The sequence below is a fragment of the Chiloscyllium punctatum genome, chromosome 13, assembly GCF_047496795.1.
Source record: "Chiloscyllium punctatum isolate Juve2018m chromosome 13, sChiPun1.3, whole genome shotgun sequence".
NCBI lineage: Eukaryota > Metazoa > Chordata > Chondrichthyes > Orectolobiformes > Hemiscylliidae > Chiloscyllium > Chiloscyllium punctatum.
In genome coordinates, this window is record NC_092751.1 from 108,225,135 (window position 1) to 108,247,241 (window position 22,107).

The 22,107-nt window shown below is 40.7% G+C and overlaps 1 protein-coding gene across 4 annotated transcripts in view; it reads left to right on the plus strand.

Annotated features, from left to right (window-relative positions):
• ccser2a (coiled-coil serine-rich protein 2a) overlaps nucleotides 1-22,107 on the plus strand; it is a 616,376-nt gene that overhangs the window by 52,704 nt on the left and 541,565 nt on the right. For all 4 annotated transcript variants that reach the window (XM_072583583.1, XM_072583585.1, XM_072583586.1 and 1 more), the window contains one exon: nucleotides 14,704-16,192. In XM_072583583.1, the coding sequence (XP_072439684.1) occupies nucleotides 14,743-16,192 (1,450 nt within the window). In that variant the 5' untranslated portion in view covers nucleotides 14,704-14,742. The remainder of the gene's footprint in view (nucleotides 1-14,703; nucleotides 16,193-22,107) is intronic.

The window sequence follows — 22,107 nt, forward strand, 5'->3', positions numbered from 1 at the left end:
TGATACTGGGCTTGTATCCTGCTTCACTGAAGTAATAACGGTTTTCTTGGATCTAAATTTTTCTTCCATTATCGTTGTTTGTGAATGAATTGCTTTATCTTTCTGTAAGAGGTATGATGGTGGTATTGTTTAAGTTTGGATCCTTGCATCATCTGTGCTTTAAGTGAGGCCTAGGATGATTCATCAGTTAAGCTGCCTTGCTCATCCTCTTGTCCAAATGTGTCTGTTAAGTTAAAGTAAAAGTTTAAAGTGAATATCTGAATGCAACAAAATCTGTAAAGTACAATGTTCAAATGCCTTTTTTATGGTGTGGTTGTTCAGGAGTTTGGGGTATTTTGAAAAGGCAATGATGTAACTATTGAACTATCGTCTTGTGACAGTGTTAAACCAAGCTGAAGGTGAAGCTTTTGTCAACCTAAATTACCTCTGCTTTCTATTCATTGCTTGTTCATGATAATTCTGGTTCATGACAGAATCTCTGTGTTGCCTGTTGTACCTCTGTGCTGCACCTGCTGCCTTTTTTGTTGGTGAAATAGAAGAAAAAAATGCAAATTCATTTTGTGTCTGTGCTTTTGGCATGTGTCCACATTCAGTATATGTTTGCATACACAAGGGTTTCCTCCCATTGAAAAGAGAATTAAACACATGGATTGGATAGCTTCACTCAGTCTGTCCGCATTGATTCAGAATATTGAGCCTGAAAGCCTCCTTATCCAGATATAAGAAGCAGATAAAGGAAATGTAAAGACAACTAAATAAAAGATCCCAGTAATCACATTGACCTCTGCCTGCTCAGACATATGGGTATGTTTAGTCTTAGTAATAAAGACTAAAAATCTGTATTCAAAAATGCAAGGTGAATTCTTAGGACACATGATTCTACCTCCTGATCTAAGTTATGATCTGAAGAGATGCTGCTCATTGCATTCAGTCAGTTCGCAAATGGGACACCTGGTTAGACTGCATATCTCTCTATCTTTGGAGTTTCTACTGCAGTTTTAACGTTTCGAGTCGAGTATGACTGTTCAGAATTACTGGGAACATGGATTCAAATCCTGCCATAGCACCTAGTGCCATTTAAATTCAGTTAATTCACATGTAATATAAAGCTTGTTTCAATAATGGTTACTATGAAACCATGATTGTTTTTTAAAACAATCTGCTTCATAGTATCTTTTGGGAAGGAAATCTACCTTTGTTACCTGGTCTGGTTTGCATTTGACTCCAGACCCACTGCAATATGGTTGACTGTTATCAGCCTCTAAAATGGTCCAGGAAGTCATTCCATTTAAGGTAATTTAGGGATAGCCAGAAAATGCTGCCCTTATCAGTGACGCCTACATCCCATAAAAGAATATAGAAATGTTTGTAATTTGTCAAGCCTTCGAATCAATTTCTGCTTTACTAAAATAAACTATTTCCAATACCTTGACCTCAGTGATGATTGATTATCCTTAATTCAAAAGTTAACAATGGCAACAGGTGTTTGATCTAGATAATTCCATTGAAATAGTAAAATATCCCAAGATGATTCAAAAGAGCATTAACAGATAGGAAGTGGACTCTGCTCTTGACCTCTGCTAATTACTACCTAAATACTTATCCATATCTTTTGTTACCTGCAGACTTCACTATTCCAATACTGTCCTGTCTGGCTTACCACCTTCCACCATTATAAAGGTGAGCTGCCTCGACCCTGATTTGTATCATCCATTGCCCACTTTACTCAGAGTCCAGAAGTGCCTCAGTTTTAAAATGTCATCCTTGTGTTCAAATCCTTCCATGATCTCTCCTCTCTATATCTTTGTGACCTCCACGGACCTTTAAGTCTCGGAGACCTCTGTGTTCCTTCAGTTTTAAAGTCTTGTATATTCCCTAGACAATAGACAATAGACAATAGATGCAGGAGTAGGCCATTCTGCCCTTCGAGCCTGCACCGCCATTCAATATGATCATGGCTGATCATTCCTAATCAGTATCCTTTTCGTGCCTTATCTCCATAACCCTTGATTCCACTATCTTTAGGAGCTCTATCCAATTCTTTCTTAAATGAATCCAGAGACTGGGCCTCCACTGCCCTCTGGGGCAGAGCATTCCACACAGCCACCACTCTCTGGGTGAAGTAGTTTCTCCTCATCTCTGTCCTAAATGGTCTACCCCGTATTTTTAAGTTGTGTCCTCTGGTTCGGCACTCCCCCATCAACGGAAATATGTTCCCTCCTGCCAGAGTGTCCAGTCCTTTCATAAGCCTATACGTTTCAATCAGATCCCCTCTCAGTCTTCTAAACTCAAGGGTATACAAGCCCAGTCGCTTCAGTCTTTCCGTGTAAGGCAATCCTGCCATTCCAGGAATTGACCTCGTGAACCTACGCTGCACTCCCTCAATAGCCAGAATGTCTTTCCTCAAATTTGGAGACCAGAACTGTACACAGTACTCCAGGTGTGGTCTCACCAGGGCCCTGTACAGCTGCAGAAGCACCTCTTTGCTTCTATACTCAATCCCTCTTGTTATGAAGGCCAGCATGCTATTAGCCTTCTTCACGACCTGCTGTACCTGCATGCTTGCCTTCATTGACTGGTGGACAAGAACACCCAGATCTCTCTGAACAGCCCCTTTACCTAATTTGATACCATTGAGGTAGTAATCTGCCTTCCTGTTCTTGCCACCAAAGTGGATAACCAGACATTTATCCACATTCTATATCTTCATCATTGACCGCCTTATCTTCGGACACCTGGGTAGTAACCTCTGGAGTTAGCTCTCTTAACCTTTCTATTTCTTCTCTTTTAAGTCATTTCTTGAAAGGTATATTTTTGGCCCAGCTTTGACCAGGTTATATGGGCTCCTAATGTCTCTATGACTTGTCATATTTTGTCTAATTACATTCCTGTGTTGTGTTTTGGGATGATGTTTTTCACTGTGTTTTACTAAGTTTCATATTTTGTGATGTAGTTTAGATTTGTGGGCGGCACGGTGGCACAGTGGTTAGCACTGCTGCCTCACAGCGCCAGAGACCCGGGTTCAATTCCCGCCTCAGGCGACTGACTGTGTGGAGTTTGCACGTTCTCCCCGTGTCTGCGTGGGTTTCCTCCGGGTGCTCCGGTTTCCTCCCACAGTCCAAAGATGTGCAGGTCAGGTGAATTGGTCATGCTAAATTGCCCGTAGTGTTAGGTAAGGGGTAGATGTAGATGTAGGGGTATGGGTGGGCTACGCTTCGGTGGGGTGGTGTGGACTTGTTGGGCCGAAGGGCCTGTTTCCACACTGTAAGTAATCTTAAAAAAAAATTAATCTCGAGCAAGACAGAATTTGTTTCTGATCAGGTGGCAGAGATTTGCACTAGAAATGTTTTATTGTGAAGTTATTAGTCTTGTAAACCTACCAGGAGTAGAGAATAAAGTTATTTAAGTTGGATTTATGTTTATTGGACTTGTTTGCACTTGCACTGAAAAGGTAATATGATCATTTCTTTTCGCACAACTGTGAATTTCTTCTCACAATACGATTCCTCCCTCAGGTTCAAAGTAGGTCATTCCTGGATTGCAAAGCAATTTCTACATTTTTAGAGTCTAGTCCCAAATGTCTGGGAATTTTCTAAATTTATAACAAATTGACTTGAAATTGTAGAATATACTTGATGAGTGTTAATTATAAATTTATGAACAATGTCTTTGGGAATCCAAAATTTAGGTTTTTAGAACACTGAAGGTGGCAAAGGTATTTGTTCTCAAAAGCGACATCCTGTCTGCAAGAGTCTAAAGTGGTTCAGGTGGAAAAACCCAATATATTTCAGTTGAGCTGGAGAGCAGGGTTTTGTCAAATTTGAAATTGTTTTGTGATTCTTTTTTAAACATTATTTTATGGCTCATTTTGACTTATAGATTGGGATAATGACTTAAATTTTTGTTTGTAATTTTAAAGGATGATGTTGATGGAATATTAGTTTACCATATTGACACTTAATTAATTATGACATTTCACTGGTTGTTAGCATTGACATAATAGGGTTGTTTGTTTCTATGAATCAGGCTAACACTTCATGAAAAGGTAGTGAGAAATAAAATCAAATGTTCTTCATTTTTGTTAAGTAGGTGTCCATGTTTTAAGGCAGATTGTTAAGCTTAAACCTTTGACCCAAACAATTGAAAAATTAAATGGGAATGTTTGCCAACACAGACAAACACATTTTCCAATTTGAATAACAGTCTGAAGGATTGCCTGCTTTATAGTAGTCAGTGTGCACATGGTTGCGTATCAACATTTCAACTCTGGAAAAATCACACTAAGTGATCTTAGTAAGGAAAGAGCTTTTAAACTCACTTTGACAGTAGAAATTCACCAATTTAAGAAAACCAATGTGTGAATATGCCATGTCATAAACTCAGCTTCTGAGGCAAAATGTATTATTCAAATTGTTTTTGTTGACCAGTAATTCATGTTTAGATAGAGCCTTTCTGAAAGGGAATTAACAGATACTCCAGAGGTGGAAGGCTGTAGATACTGAGTGAGAAATGAGAAGAGTTAGGGGAGCTAACCAAAAAGGTAGAGTGTGAGAAAACACTGACAGAAAATATGAAAATAATTTAGATAACGACGGAGCAGCATGACTGTGTGTGGGCTGTAGCCTGGGGCTCAACCACTCCTCCATGCTTTTTTTTCTTTCTTTTTACTTCTGCTTTTTTTTTTCATTTTTCTTTGGAGCCTTTTGCGGTGGGTTAATTAGTGAAATTGGTGTGACATTTAGAGCAGGCAAAATGGTGCCTCCTCCTGGTGACTGGAGGTGATGGTGGCAGCAGCAGCAGCAACAGGGATGTCCTCCTGGTGTTTGGGGCTGGTGGCAGCAGCAAAGTTCCTCCAGCGATCAGAGGCAGCAGTGTTGGCAGACTTTTCAAGATGGTGACGCCGGCAAGATGACATCTGAGGACGGCGGCTGGAGCTGGTCTTTTGGTGAGTCAGTGGTGGCCTGGTCTGTCAGTGGAGCCAGGGAGTCCTGGGTGCAGGGTGAGTGTAGGTTCATCATGGGACCTGGCATAAGTTTTGGCAGCAGGCCTAATGGCAAGGAGATGGCACCTAAAGAGTGGTGACTCCTACACTGGGTCTGGCACAGGTGGCAGCGAGATGGTGGAGGAGGGTTGGCAGGGCAGATGTCGTTGTTGAGCCAGCTCAGGACTCTCTTTTAGTTTTAAAAAAAAATTATTCATTCATAGGATGAGGGTGTCACTGGCCCGGCAGCATTTATTGCCTGAGCCTAATTGCCCAAAGAACAGTTAAGAGTCAATCACGTTGTTGTGAGTCTGAAGTCACACGTAGACCAGGTAAGGATGGCAGATTTCATTCCCTAAAGGACATTAGTGAACCAGATGGGTTTTTCCAATAGTCTATTCATCATCATCATTAGATTCTTAATTCCAGGTTGTTGTTGAATTCTAATACCACCATCTGCCATGGCGGATTTGAACCCAGGCTCCAGAATATTATCTTTGTCTCTGTGTTAACAGTCCTCGGATAATACCACTAAACCATCACCTCTCTTTGAATTATTTATTTTATCCTTTTTATTTTTAAACTATTCAAAAATAGTGCCAGATTGAACAGGCGACTATTAAAGCTTTTCACTGGGTTTTACTATATTATTCACTGTACAATAAATCGTTCATGCAACTAAAAACTTCTGCGAGTGTACAAAAAGAAAAAGAGGCGCTGAAATGAGCATTGGTCCCTTTAGAGTGTAAAACCGAGGAATTAATGATGAAAAGCTGAGGAAGTTACAGGCTTTAATGTGCATTGTTTGGGTGGCACACGTTAGTCTTGTGAGACCGTGGACCTGCGGCTGGGAAGACTAGTTTCAATCTTTGTTGGTCGAGCAGCGTATGTGTGACTGTAGAGGCCCACATGGGAGTAGCAGGCTTGACTGCAGTGACTGCACTTGAACACACTGTCTTCTGGTGTTTTCTTGGTGTTCTTTTGTTGGTGGGTGGGCTTTTCTTCAGCAGCAAACCTCAGCTTCTCTTTTTAGACCACTGCGTAATTCCAGCCTCCAGCGAGAGCAATCGCTTGCAGTGTTCTCCCACTTCTCGATGTTCATGTTCATTGACTTCATGTCTCTGTTACAGACATCTTTAAAATGGAGGTGGGGCCACCTTTGTGCTCTCTTGCCGGATACCATTGTACATTGTATTCCACAGTAAAAGGGATATAGGTAAGGTCCGGGAAAATGAAGTTGAGTTAGATGATCAGCCATGATGTAGAATGGTGTGAATAGGTTCAAGGAGCTGAATAGTTGCCTCTTGCTCCATGTTTCTGTGACTAAGGAATGTTTAAGTACAGGGAAATCTTTGTGTCCTTGTACATGAATGACAAAAGTTTGCATTCAGATACAGTAAGTAATTAGGAAGCAAACAGGATTTTCACCTTTATTGCAGAGGAAAATGGAGTAAAAAAGTAGGGACGTGTTGCCACAAGCATATAGGGCATTGTGAGATTGTACTTCGAGTACTGTGCACAGTATTGGTGACCTTACCTGAAGAGGGATATAACATCATTATTGCAAACACACCAGAGAAAATTCAATAGGCTGATTCCTGGGATGAGTGCTTTGTCTGTTGCGAAAAGGTTGAGCATCTTGGGATTTAGAAAAATGAGAGGTGATGTTACTGAAAAATAAGATTCAGAGGGGACTTATCAGGGTAAGGTTGAGAGAATGTTTCCTGTCATGGGGGAGTAATTGAACTTCAGAACATAGTTTCAAAATAAGGGGCATCCCTTTAAGATGGAGATGATGGGAAACTTATTGGCTCAGAGGGTTGTTAGTCTTTGGAATTCAGTGCCCCAGAATGCAATGGAGACAGGTTTGGTAGTCAGAAATTACAATCCAGAACCGCAAGGTTCACGCTGATATCTGTGGTTGTGTTACTTCAATATTGGTGGGATACGACTCATGTTTTGAAACCATTAGATTCTTGGTATATGATTGTTTTATTGGGTCTCGTATTGTACAGCATTTATGGATTACTAAAGTTAAAAATCACACAACACCAGGTTATAGTCCAACAGGTTTAATTGGAAGCACTAGCTTTGGGAGCGCCACTCCTTCATCAGGTGATAGTGGAGAGCTCAATCCTAACACAGAATTTATCGCAAAAATTTAGTGTGATGTAACTGAAATTATACATTGAAAAATACCTTGATTGACTGTTGAGTCTTTCATCTGTTTGAATACCATGATAGTTTCACTTCTTTCATGTGTAAATCACAAACATTTTTAAAAAACGTTGCATTCTCAGGTTAGCTGTAACAATGAGTGATACTAGACAATATGTTGAAGGTGTTAGCCCCCTGTGTTCTCTGTCTATGCCATGATTAGATTGATTCTAATCTAAAAAGTGATATAACAGAGTTTTACATGAATTCATGCAGTTTTTGAGCAAAGTACAATGTAACTCTGCAAGTACAAATCCACCCCACAAAATATGTGTGTGCATGTGGTCTTTGTCTGTGTCTGTCTGGGTTGGGGGTTGTGAGTGTAGTGTCTTAAGTCTGTGAGGGAGTGCATGTGAGAGTGTGGGAGTGTGTGTGTGTGTCTGGGGAGGGGGGTTGTGAGTGTCTGAGAGAGAGACTGTATATGTGTGTGCATGAGTGTAGAGTGGTCTAGGTCTCTGAGAGGATACCTTTGGGAGTGTGTGTGTGTGTGTGTGTGTGTGTGTGTGTGTCGGAGTGCCTGTGTGTGCGTATAGTGCAATGGTGGTCACCTGTAATGTGACATGAACCCAAGATCCCGGTTGAGGCCCTCCCTATGGGGACCGAACTTAGCTGTCAGCCTCTGCTCGGCCACTTTTCGCTGCTGCCTGTCCTGAAGTCCGCCTTGGAGGATGGTCACCCGAACGTCCGAGGTCGAATGTCCTGGACCACTGAAGTGTTCCCCAACTGGGAGGGAACCCTCCTGTCTGTTGATTGTTGTGCGGTGCCCATTCATCCGTTGTCAGAGCCTTTGCTCGGTCTCACCAATGTACCATGCCTCCGGGCATCCTTGCCTGCAACGTATAAGATAGACAACGTTGGCTGAGTCACATGAGTACCTGCCATGTACAAGGTGGGAGGTGTTCCCATGTATAATGGTGGTATCCATGTCCACACTCTGACATGTCTTGCAGCGCCTACCATGACCAGTAGTTGGAGTTGTCCTGAAAGCAGGGCAGTTTGCTACGAACAATGATCTATTTGAGGTTTAGCGGTTGTTTAAAGGCAAGTAGTGGAGGTGTGGGGAAGGTCTTGGTGAGGTGCTCATCCTCATTGATAATGTGTTACAGGTCACGAAGAACATGGCGTAATTTTTCAGCTCCCGGGAAATACTGAACAACGAAGGGTACCCTGTCAGTTGCAGCACGTGTCTGTCTCCTGAGGAGGTCATTACAGTTCCTTGCTGTGGCATGTTGGAACTGGCGTTCGATGAGTTGGGCATTGTACCCCGTTCTTGTGAGGGCATCCCCGAGTACTTCCAGGTGCCCGTCACATTTCTCCTCATCTGAGCAGATCCAGTGTACACGTAGGGCTTGTCCATAGGGGAGGGCTGTTTTAATATGTTTTGGGTGGAAGCTGGAGAAGTGTAGCATTGTGAGGTTGTCTGTGGGTTTGCGGTAGAGTGTGATGCTGAGGTGTCCATCCTTGATGGAGATGCATATGTCCAAAATGAGACAGATAGTCGAGAGTAGTCCATGGTGTGTTTTATGGTGGGATGAAATTTGTTGATGTCAATGTTTAGTTTTATCAGTGGCTCCTCACCATGGGTCCAGAGGAAGAAAATGTCGTCAATGTACCTGATGTATAATGTTGGTTGGAGATCCTGCATGGAGAAGAAGTCTTGTTCGAACCTGTGCATAGAAATGTTGGCATATTGGGGTGCAGATTTGGTCCCCATGGCTGTCCCATGTGCTGGATGAAGAACTGGTTGTCAAAAGTGAAGACATTGTGATCGAGGATAAAGCGGATGTGTTGTAGGATGGTGTTTGGATATTGGCAGTCGTTGGTGTTGAATACTGAGGCTGTTGACGCGATGCCATCATTGTGGGGGATGCTGTTATAGAATGCTGAAACATCCATTGTGACGAGGAATGTTCCCGGTTTGACTGGTCCGTGGGTGCTGAGTTTCTGTAAGAAATACGTAAAAAGAAGCTGGGGATCCCCTATACAATAGGTTTCAAGGTGCCTTCAACATAGCAGGAGAGATTCTCACATAGTGTCCCATTGCCTGATATGATGGGATGTCCTGGTGAGTTGGCTTTGTGTACCTTTGGAAGGCAGTAGAAGTCGCCTACACGAGAAGTACGTGGGATGAAGGTGCCTAGGGAACTCTGAAGCACTGGATCTAAAGTCCTGATTAATGGCTCCTCCTTTATCTGCTGGTTTGATGACAATGTTGTGATTGGTTTTGAGAGCCTAGATGGCATTGCGTTGTGAACAGGTGATGTTTTGCTCTATATTGTAGGTATAGCTGATGAATCTGGCATTTATATATTTCCTGATGGTTTGAGCATACATGTCAAGCCCAGGGCAGCAGTCCTCTGGTGGGGTCCAAGTTGACACCTTCTTTGGTTGCTTGTCTACAGATCTCTGATGACTGTTCCAGTTCATCGGTGGACTCATTGGGATCACTGCCGGCACCTTGAAAGAATTCCAGGAGTCTCATTCGTCTGATGAACTCCTCCGGGTCTGCTGCCAGAACCAATGGGTCCATTTTAGTGGTGGGGACGAAGTTTTTCTATAAATTCTGTGCCTTAGGATTGTGTCCTCCACTACCACCTGATGAAGGAGCAGCACTCCGAAAGCTAGTGTGCTTCCAATTAAACCTGTTGGACTATAACCTGGTGTTGTGTGATTTTTAACTTTGTACACCCCAGTCCAACACCGGCATCTCCAAATCTGGATTACTAAAATCCAAAATAAAATATAATCAAGATGGCTGCACACATTTTTGATTGACAAGGGTTATGAGAAGCTAGCAAGATAAAGCGATGACCACAATCAAGTTAGCCAAACATGATCATATTAATTGGCATAGCAGGCTGGATGGATGGACCAAATGGCCTCGTCCTTTTTTAATATTCCTGTGTCCTGAGATTTGGTCAAATCCCAAAGCTTTGCCGTTGGAAAATAATCCATTTAGGTTTTGAATCATGTGGTTAACTTTGGGATTCAACATTTTTTTCAAATATTTAACATGTCTAACATTAAAGTTATCAATACTTAAGCAGAATAATAGAATATAACGAGAGGTGAGTCATGAATTCTAATTACTGCTGTTGAAGTACACAACAGCAGCTCAGCTTATGGCAATTAGTCTTTCTAGGTCCTTTTAATACCTGTTCTAGTTCCGTTCTTGTGTAAATGCTAATGTACACCTGTTTATACTCCTTGTTTTTTGGTGCCTTTTGGCGATGTATGTAATCTACCTGAATTGAGATGTATGGGGAGAGTACTTATGGTCTTTATTTCACAAACATTGCAAGGTGAATCGAGGGGCGTTGCTCTCTTTGGGGCATTTTGACCTAGCTCAGGAGCTGGATTTTGTTGACAGCACAACTTACTTGGAGGCATTGCAACTATTGTTTGCCAAGTTCACTATTTTTGCTGGTTCTAGGCTGGTAATTTGGGAAGGGTTTGGTAGTCACAAAATACAATCAAGAATCATGACGTTCAATTTGGTGTTTATATGCTGTTGTGTTGCTTAAATGCTGTTGAATATGCTTCACATCTTAAAAATGCTGGATGTTTGATCTATTATGCAGTTGTTTCATTGGGTCTTGTATTGTACAATGTGTTGCTTCAATGTTATGGATTACTAAAATAGAACTTAAATTTGCACAATTGTATCTTTATGTATAATATCCTGTCATGGCGGTGTTTTCATTGCATCCACATTGCAGGGAACCCTACCATAAGTTCACTGTATTTCCTGGCAAAGATGTAAAATTCCTGTGCAATCGTCTCCAATGACCACACGAACCAAACTGCCACAGTCTGAAAAATGGCAGGCTTATTGACTTTGCATTAGTTAGTGTTCAGGGAAGGGCTGTGACATACAGCAAAGAATTAAATTATTTGTTGTTCTCCACACAGCTGCACCACCTTTTCAGTTAACAATTGGGAATGAAAAATAAATGCTGGTATTACGGGCAATGTACATGCTATGTGAACTTTAAGAAATAACCTTTTGTGCGTACATTCGGGGGCAGCAGTGGAATACAATGACATGTTGAAGATGCCATTAATGTAAAAACGCAGCAGTTCCAGGTACAATAATCTATTTAGCATTTGAACTGTTTAATAGTCTGGGCTGGCAGATGTTTGCAGTAGCTGCTGCATTATTTGTCTGTTTTGGTTTTAGGGCAACATAATGAATAATTGGAAATCCACCAGTCATTTATATGAAATTGAGACTTTTCAATGCAGTAATAATTTTCTACTTCACACTGACACTAAGCATCACTCAGCACATGCCTTTCTCTGCTGTCTATGGCAACTTAACCTGGCAAGTTCTGAAGAAGGGTCATTGGACCCGAAATGTTAACTCTGCTTTCTTTCCACAGATGCTGCAAGACCTGTTGAGTTTTTCCAGCAAGTTCTTGTTTTTGTTATCCTGCCAGGTGCCAGGTGATAAGTTTGCATCTAATACTGATAAAATCTTTTGATAGAATTTTAAAATTTAAATCACAGAAAGAGGCCATCCTGCTTGTGCCACCTTTCTGAAGGAGTTGTCTACTTTGATGCTTATTAACAACTATATTTGATATAGTTAACTATCATTATCAGTCTGACTGTCTTCACTCGTACCCACTAGTGTACCAGCTGCCAAAGATGGGTATGGTTAATGTCTAGAGTGCTCTTGATTGCTTCAGAATTTCCATTATAAATAATTAATGACATTTGCAGAATAATGTAGCAGCGACTGCGGACATCTGCCAGTCCAGACTGTTAAACTTGTGATTTGGGAAAATACCAGTCATACAAAATCTATGGAATTGTGTTGTAAGTTACCTCTATCAATTGAGGCTAAAAACCATTATACGTTATGGATTGTGTTCCTTGGAAAAACTGCTATGAACAGTCTGGCAGTTTCATGGACACCACTGCTTATACCAGCTTTTTATTCCAGATTTAATTAACAGAGTTTGAAAGGCTTAGCTGCCATTGTAAGATTTAACATGGCTTCTCTGGATTATTTGTCCAGCTGACTGGATCACTAGTTTGATACTATAACCACTATGCTGCCTTTCCTCAGGAAGAATACTCAATGTTAAACTGTAGAATTTGATACTCTTGTTGTTGTTTGTTGGTTTTGTTCTCCATTCAGTGTCAGATGGTTTGTACAGCACTACAAGAACAGTAACTTCCCTGCTTTCTCTGTCCTGTACGAAGGAATTGGTTTGATAAGCGTCATTATTTGTGACAGCACAGGGCAATTATCTCCTTCTTTACAGAAGGCAAGTTAACAGAATCATAGCCATGGATTGAACATATTTCTAAAGCAAATTATGTGAAATAATCTGCCATTTATTTCCCAAGCATTATGGAGTCTTTATCCGGTGGTTTTCTGATTGGCTCTGATCCATATCAAAACAAGGTGGATAAATATTCAGCAAATAAAAAACAGGATGGGGAATGGGGAAAATAACTAATTAAATCTTTGAGTAAGGTAATTAATGTCCTTCAACAACAAACTGCTTGGCATTTTTCAATCCATAAGAGATGGTGGGCCAGGGTCTAATGACATTGCAATTTGCATTTAACAGAAGATGAGAGAGGGAGGCTTGAGTTATGATACATCTGAGGAGGAAGGTTGAAAAATGTGGTGCTGGAAAAACACAGCAGGCCAGGCAGCATCTGAGGAACAGGAGAATCGACGTTTCGGGCATAAGCCCTTCTTCAGGAACTATTTTGGTAATAAAAGGTTTATAATTGTGGTATGACTGATGGAGTGCCAGGGCTTGATGACCAGTGCATTCCATGGATCAGAGCTCCAACAATTTGTCTCCCAATGTGAGACACTCAATTTGTGTGGATAAATGTTAATACCCTGCAAGGTGAGTCTGCAAGTTCCTCAGCCATCAATCAATCAGGACCAAAAGGCCCCCCACAGCCTGGATGATTTCTTTACTTTGTATATTTTCTAATCAGCTTGATCAGAGATGTTATTACATAGCTGTGGAGCAGGGGGGACACAATGGCACCAGTTAATTCTGCATAAGGTTTGGGCAGCCCTTTGTCAACGACTTTGATCACTTGAAAGGAGAGCTAAATGTTCTTTTTCACGTTATTGCCAAGGACCATTCACCTCACCTGAATTGCAGATCTTATTTTGCTATATCATTTAGTTAGCGAGTTTTGAGAAGATTTGTAGCTCAGATTGAGGTTCTGGATGTCCTTATTAATAAAGCTGAGGATACTGTATGCTTCACTCACTGCTCTCTCCACCTCTCCTGTCCCCATCAATGATCAGTGATATATAAATCCATATTCCTGTGCTCCTGCACCCCCCCTTTTAGAATTGTATCCCCTAATTTATATTGTCTTTCAATGTTCTTCCTGCCAAAATGCATCACCTCACACTTCTCTGCATTGAAACTCTTTTACCACCTACCCTCCCACTTCATGAACTTTTGGAGTTCTATACTGTCTTCCTCACAGTTTTTAATTCTTGAAAGTTTTGTGTCAAATGCAAACATTGAACTTGTCTCCTGCGTACCAAGATCTAGATCACAAATATATTATCAGGAAAAACAAGGCTCCTGATACAGACTCCTTGGGAACTCCATGACAAACTTGCCTCCAGCCTGCAAAATATCCTTGGACATTATTCTGTTTCCTACTACTCAGCCAAGTTTGAATCCACCAAGCCAAAAGATGCTGATGTTACTGAATTATGAAAGTTAGAACATCTGATTACATTCTTTGTCAGGTGTGGAAAAAAAACAATAGATTGGTTTTTTTGAAGCAACTGCACAGGTCTCATTGAAATCCTGTTGTTGTGAAATAACGCTGATTATGTAGTGTTGCAGAATCATAAAGCCAAATAATGCTTTTTGGAGGTATGTCTTTGCACTCAAGTAAACCTCAATATTATAGGAAAGTCGACTATAGTAACAGGCTGTGTCTTGTGATTTCACTATTCCCTGCTTCATGTAAAACCAACCAATTTTTAAAACTTTGTTTATTGTTCAAAACCGTACTTAAACACTTTGAAGTTAGCTCAAATAGAAGTTAGTTTAAATAACATAATTCCCGTAAGTAATCTATAGGAGGCAGCTTACTTAAGTCAATTCAAGGATGAAGTTTAACATTTTTTTCAGTTCTCATTGGCATTGGGCATACGTATACATAGCAGATTATTTATATTGTTCATTGGGCAGCATTCCTAATGATTTAACAAAAATATAAGGGTTAAATTACTGGTAATAGATGGTGTGTCATGCTGAAATTATATCGTCAGTGTCATGCTTTTCATGTCTATGAACAAGTATTTAAGTAAATGTGCTTTTGTCACTTGCTTTTGACACGCAGGAGACAAAATGATGATGTGATTCTGGTAGTGAACAATAATTTTATTAATCCTTTGTTTAGAATAGGCACACTGGGTTTTAAAATAGGGACGGGAGATTTGTTTGATGTAATTGATATAAATTTGTACAAATTGTTTCTTTTGTATTTTGCAGGTTGCAGTTACGTTCCGAGCTGGAAGTGTTTGACAGCTAATGGAAGGAAAAACACAGGGAAAATCTACTTCTATTTCGAGATTGCCCAAGTTTGGTGGTGGAACCTCTAAACTAAGTGAGACTCTTCCCCAAGTTGTAGCAAATGGAGCCTGTGTTCGCAGTGCCAGTGCTTCTAGCACTTCAAAAGTTGGTGACAAGCAAAATGGGGCTGGCTGTGTTGGCGGCTTTTCTTTCAATTGGAAAAGATCTATTAAAACGAAACCAGGTGGACAAGGTGCAAAAGACTCAGCTAGTTCCTACCCTTGTACTTTTACAAATGAAGAACTTGGTAAAATGGAGAGAAACTCTTATTCTACGGCTCCTATTATTAAAGATCACACAACTTTGGGCTTTAAGAGTAAAACTACCACAGCATCTAGGCATCAAAAGCAACAGCAGATTATACCTTATGACAACAAAAGCAAAATCCTTGTAGCTGGATTAAGTAATTCCATGAAAGGAAATCGTGGGAAAATGCTGGGAAAGCCATTCACATCCTCACAAATTGCACGGTCCCATTCAGTTGGCCAGTTTCATAAAACAACAGTTGCAAAGATGTCTGAACAAGAAGGGACTTTCTCTGGATCAAGCAGTTCAAAAGATAGTCTTAGCCAATCTACAGAGAGTTTGAAGAACTTGTCAGATGAGAACATTGTAAGATCACAGAGCTTTTCTTATTCCATACAAAATAACTCTTGTGGTCCTGAAGTAATACCAAGATCTTTGTCCTTTTCAAAGGCTGTGGATAGATCTTGTCTGACACAGCAAACGAGATCGGGTCTGCCATTGAAATCCAGTGTTCTTCGCTATGGCAATACGAAGAGTACCAATAGTTCAAGCACAAGTGAATTACTCTGTAAACGTACTTCCAGTAGGCCATGTCTAAAAGCACCATCGTCTGCCTTCAAAAAATCTTTGCTTCCTCCTAGTTGCTCCACAGCTCCATTTTATGCTTCTACCTCTGCCTCCAAGTTCACACGATCTTCGTTGATGAAGTGTAGTAGGCTAGTCTCTTCAGGATCAGGAAGTAATGTAAATTCAGAGACCAGAGAAGAAGTCCCTGGGACTCAAACAGTCGGTGAAAGCAGTTTAAATAATGAAAGTGTAAATAGTGAACATGCTGCTGAGAATGTATTAAGTGTTAGTACTGTAGATGAGAGCACTGTACCTGGAAGTAATGAAGAACTTGAATCTGCGTCTGGAAAAAGTACTGATAATCCAGAACTGACCATTTCAATTGACTCCAGTTGTGATATAAATGAAGATAAAAGTGAACATTTACCTAATTCAGGTACTGAGTCCATTGAAATTGTGGATAGTGACAACTCTATTTCTGCAGAAATTCCTGATGATCTTTACAATCCTAATGAGGCCATGTCTTCAGCCGGAATAGAGGAAGCCCTACTTGCTGCATATACAGGCACGGACTGGATAGAGACTGGCTTGTCTGGTGTGTAAGATCTCAGTATAAAATACAGTGATGGTATATTTCATGTTGATGCAACTTAACATTAGTGAAATGCAGTTATGTTTTTGATAAATACTAGAAAGTAATATGTCATTCAGCAGTGAAAATGAATTAACATCCACAGGGTAAAAATGAGATTTTCTTCAATAGCTAGACTCTGTGCTACTAACGATAACCTTGAACTGTTAAAACTGGATTTTAGGAAAAAATGGCTGTTGCTTTAATATTTTTGTCACTGCTATTCTTTGCATTTTTGTCAGCATTGTGTTAAAAAAGTAATGAACCTGACTACTTCAAAAGTCCTGGAGGACTCAGTGAATCTAGGGGAGTTAAATTAACATGCACAGTTGTGATGATGTGATCACTGAGGAATTGTAATGATGTGATCATTGAGGCATTCTGTTTTAATGAGCATGTCTTCTGCCATTTATTCAGCTTTTATCCACAGTTAGGCTCACTAACTACTCCCAACCAACCCTTGTTAGCTCAGGTACCATTTAGTATTAGAAACTAAAATATTTGCAATGAATAGAATCAATAGCGGTGTTCAGTTTTGTATATTAATTAGAGTTTTGAGTGACTTCCGCTTTAAAATCTTCTGTAATAAATTGAATTTAATAATGACTGTGCACATTGCCACCGAGAAATTGGTATGAGCAATTCATCCCTTGTATTTATTTTATCGACCTATTCAGATATATTGAAATGTAATACACATCTGGGACAGGTAGAACTTGTACTCAAACCTTCTGATTTAGAGATAGGGACATTACCACTGTGCTAGAAGACCCTTAACTCATCTCTTGAATCCCAGCAATTTGCACCTCTTCAGATACCTGATGATATTTATGCTTACATTTACACGCAGTCCCTGGCTTATGAATAGCTTTTGTTTTTGCATGTGTTTGTGAATTGAATTGTATGGAAGTCAGAACACAGTACAATACGGTATAATATAAATAGCTGTTTGTAAGAACGAGCAAACATTCAAATATGATTAGATTCCCTACGGTGTGGAAACAGGCCCTCAGCCCAACTAGTCCACACTGACCCTGTGAAGAATAATCCACCCAGACCCATTCCACATATTTACCCCTGACTAATGCACCTAACTCTATGGGCAATGTAGCATGGCCAATTCACCTAAACTGCACATCTTTGGACTGTGCGAGGAAACCAGAGCACCCGGAGAAAACTCATGCAGACATAGGGAGAATGTGCAAACTCCACACAGACAGTTGCCGGAGGGTGGAATCAAACCCAGTCTTTCGTGCAGTGGGGCAGCAGTGCTAACCATTGAGCCACTGTGCCGCCCCAAGCTGTGGTTATTGCAGTTTTCCAGTTAACTGGGTATAAACTAAAAACTGACGAGAGAGCAAGCTGGAGATGGTATAATGCTGGAGGTTATAAATGCATCTTCAGCTTACCTGGATTGATGGCTGGATGGTTTCACTGTACCCCCACTGCACAGTGTCAGCAGTGTGTACCATCTTAAAGATGCATTGCAGTAACTTACCAAGGTTGCTTCAACAGCATGTTTCAAATCCATGACCTTTACCACCTGGAAGCACCAAGGCAGCAGATGCATGAGAACACTACCACCTGCAAGATCCCTTCCAAATCGAAAGACCATAAGACATAGGTGCAAAAATTAGGCCATTTGGCCCATCGAGTCTACGCCACCAATCAGTCGTGGCTGGTAGGTTTATCAACCCTATTTTTCCGCTTTCTCCCCATAACCTTTGATCCCCTTGGCAATCAAGAACTTATGTGTCTCTGTTTTAAAATACTCAATGACCTGGCCTCCACAGCCTTCTGTGACAATGAATTCCACAGATGCCCCACTCTCTGGCTGAAGACGCTTCTCTTTATCTCCATTCTAAAAGGTCGTCTTTTTACTCCAAGGCTGTGCCCCCAGCTCCTCATCTCTCCTGCCAATGGAAGCATCTTCCCAATGTCCACTCTGTCCAGGTTGTTCAGTATTCTGTAAGTTTCAACCAGATTCTCCCCTCATCCTTCTAAATTCCATCAATGCAGTCCCAGAGTTTTCAAACATTCCTCATATGTTAAGCTTTTCATTCCTGGGATCATTTTTGTGAATCTCCTCTGGACCTGTTCCAGGGCCAATCCATCTTTCCTGAGGTAAGGGGCTCAAAATTGCTCACAATAATGTAAAAGACCAGAGTCTTTTAAATCTCTCCTCTGACTGGGAATTACATCACTGTTCCTTGATCGTGATGTGTCAAAAGCCTGGGATTCCTTCTTTAACAGGTCCGTGGGTGGGTCGACACCCAAAAGAGTACAATGGTTCAAGAAGGCAGCTCACCAACACCATCTTCAGCAATTAGCATTGGACAGTAAATGATGACTTAACAAAGATATTCACATCCCATGAGCAAATTAACAAAATTGAATGCCTAATGATGCAGTTCAGCGTCAGTGTAAATATATTTTAAGTTCTGTCTCTACTCCATCAAGATAAATTTCAGTCAAGGTCTTAAATTATCACTTTAGATAGATTTTAGCGTTCTTTTGTATGAACTTTTTATTCATCCATGTGATGTGGGTGTCACTGGCCAGGCCAGCTTTTATTGCCCAGAGAGCAGTTAAGAGTCAGCCACATTGCTGTGGATCTGGAGTCACATGTAGGCCAGACAGGGATGGCAGCTTCCTTCCCGAAAGGGCATGAGTGAACCAGATGGGTTTTTTTCCGACAATGGTTTCATGTTCCTCATTAGACTCTTATTTTCAGATTTTTACTGAATTTGAATTCAACCAGCTGCCATGGTGGGATTTGAATCCAGGTCTCCTGAGCATTTCCTGGGTTAATAGTCTAGTGATAATACCACAAGGCCATCACCTTCCATGAGCGCATACATATCTATGTTTGCACCATTGTCCTTAGGATGCCACAGCACCTCAATTGTGTTTAGAGTCATAGAGATGTACAGCATGGAAACAGACACTTGGGTCCAACCTGTCCACGCCGACCAGTTATCCCAACCCAATCCAGTCCCACCTGCCAGCACCCGGCCCATATCCCCCCAAACCCTTCCTATTCATATACCCATCCAAATGCCTCTTAAATGTTGCAATTGTATTTGCCTCCACCACTTCCTCTGGCAGCTCATTCCATATACGTACCACCCTCTGTGAAAATGTTGCCCCTTAGGATCTTTTCATATCTTTTCCCTCTCACCGTAAACCTATGCCCTCTAGTTCTGGACTCTCCCACCCCAGGGAAGTGACTTTGTCTATTATCCTATCTATTCCCCTCATGATTTTATAAACCTCGATTAGGTCACCCCTCAGCCTTCATCGCTGCAGGAAAACAGCCTATTCAACCTCTCCCTGTAGCTCAAATCCTCCAACCCTGGCAACATCCTTGTACTTCTTTTCAGAACTCGTTTCACAACATCTTTCCAATAGGATGGAGACCAGAATTGCAAGCAATAACCAGTGTCGCGTACAGCCACAACATGACTTCCCAACTCCTGTACTCAATACTTTGACCAATAAAGGAAAGCATACCAAATGCCGCCTTCACTATTCTATCTACCTGCGACTCCACTTTCAAGGAGCTATGAACCTGCACTCCAAGGTCTCTTTGTTCAGCAACACTCCCTAGGACCTTACCATTCAGTGTAGAAGTCCTGCTAAGATTTGCTTTCCCAAAATGCAGCACCTCGCATTTATCTGAATTAAACTCCATCTGCCACTTCTCAGCCCATTTTGCTGACAATCAAGTCCTCAGCTTTTTTTTCTCTTAATCCTAAGATTGTACAATATGGCTTCTGCACCTTCTCTTCAGAGTAAACAATTCTGAATTCTTTAAAATCTCTCCTCATAACTCAGAATCATGCACAAGGTACCAATTTTGCCTCTCAATGTTTACTTTTAGTTTCTGTCTATTTTTCTATCTAGATAGTATTTGTCCACGTCATGTGCTCTTTGTTATTTACCAGTCCGCATTCTAATATATTTCAATTTCTTTCATTTTATTTTGCCTATTTCTGATGTTTGAAACTTTGCTTTGACTTTGGTGTTGCCTGCAATTTTTGATTTGTTTTTGTTCCACAATGTAAATAGTTTTCTACACATGAGAATCAGAAATGGCTCAGCATTGATCGATTGTATTTGCACTCTTGCCTTTAGGATATACCTTTATTGTAGATAAGATTCTAGATAAGCTATTACTAAGTCTACCTCAGAAGCTTGCCTCCTATTCTATGCCTTCCTGCTCTACAACGTCATAATGTAACATAAATCCATTTGTGTAAAAAATATAGAACTTTGACTACTGTTAAGATCATTCCCTAAAATAATTTTCTCCCCGTGTCTGCGTGGGTTTCCTTCGGGTGTTCTGGTTTCCTCCCACAGTCCAAAGACGTGCAGGTCAGGTGAATTGGCCAGGCTAAATTGCATATAGCGTTAGGTGCATTAGTCAAAGGGAAATGGGTCTCTGGGTGGGTTACTCTTCGGAGGGTAGGTGTGGACTGGTTGGGCCGAAGGGCCTGTTTTCACACTGTAGGGAATCTAATCTAAATTTCAGTGGACTTATTGGACAAGAACTTCCTCCCATTATCCATGTTGCTACTTTTTGTTTTACATGGCACTTCCTCCATAAACCTCTCTCTTCCTTTTCTCACTTAAGCAAAGACTAACTGTTTAACAAGCTTTTGGTCTTCTCTGCCCTAGTACCTCCTTATGGCTGTGTCTCATTTTATTTGATGATGCTCTTGGGATGCAGCTTGTGAGGTTTACCGGCATTAAAAGATGCACAAAAAAATAGAAGGTGTTATTTTCATAGTTTCTTTTCATTTTTGTTTCAAGATGCCTTTTGGTGACTTGCTTGAGTGGTCAGCGTGTTGATCTCTTTTTAAATTACTGTTGCTATGGTAATGGTTTCCCAATCAGCTTCCCTTGTTTCCCTGAGGTGACTGGCGAGAATAAGATTGATTTTTATGGGTTACATGTTTTTGAATGTCCTGTGTAACATTTCTCCCTTTCAACCTCCTTCACCTCTTGTGATCCCCTTACCTGAAGATTCTATTTTTCTTTATTCATCCATGCCCAGGATGTTTTGGTTTTTCTGCTCAGAAAATTGCCTGTTGTCTCCCCTTTCATTTAATATGTGATATTCTTTGGTAATTTTCATGTGTTATGTATATTCTTGAACAAATTAATTTCAACACCTTGCTTGCTGTTCAGCTAGCACAGCAGACCGCTTTCTTTAAAGCTTGAAACTTTTGAGTCTTTTGATTTAATATGGTAGCATTATAAACAGTAAATATGTTGAAAAATGCCAGCTTATTCCATCTTCCCATCGTAATGGAGGAGAAACACAAAGGCCGCAAGGTTTGTCTGAAGACATGAAATGAGCTATTGTACTGGAAGAATTCTCAGACATGTGTTCCAACCAGAAGTGCAGAAAAGAAAGTAGGCCATGTAACTGGCTTTAGGGGATAAATTGCTACAGCTTAGGGAATATCAGCAGGAACAATATTTTGAAATCCCAGTTCTCTGGTATGCTTTAGAGATAAAAATTTGGACCCATAATTGTGCACATGAAGGAATACTGTTCTCTACATTTTACTTGGACAGACCTGATATTTATTAATTTTGATATCCGTTATGATCTACCTCATGATACTGCAGTCTGATTTGATTATGTTATGATAAATAATATTTATATGATCATGTGATCGATTTTATTTCTTAACTTTTATTAACTTTCATTCCTAGAGATGCTTATAGAGTATGGATATCTGTTGCTTACTATATTCAATAAATCAGCATTAACAAAAATAAATGAAAAGAGTCATTTTGCTTCACCTTGTGTCCCAACCACTCAGACTTGTCACAGAGTTAGTGTCTGTGTGCATGTTAATATGAAA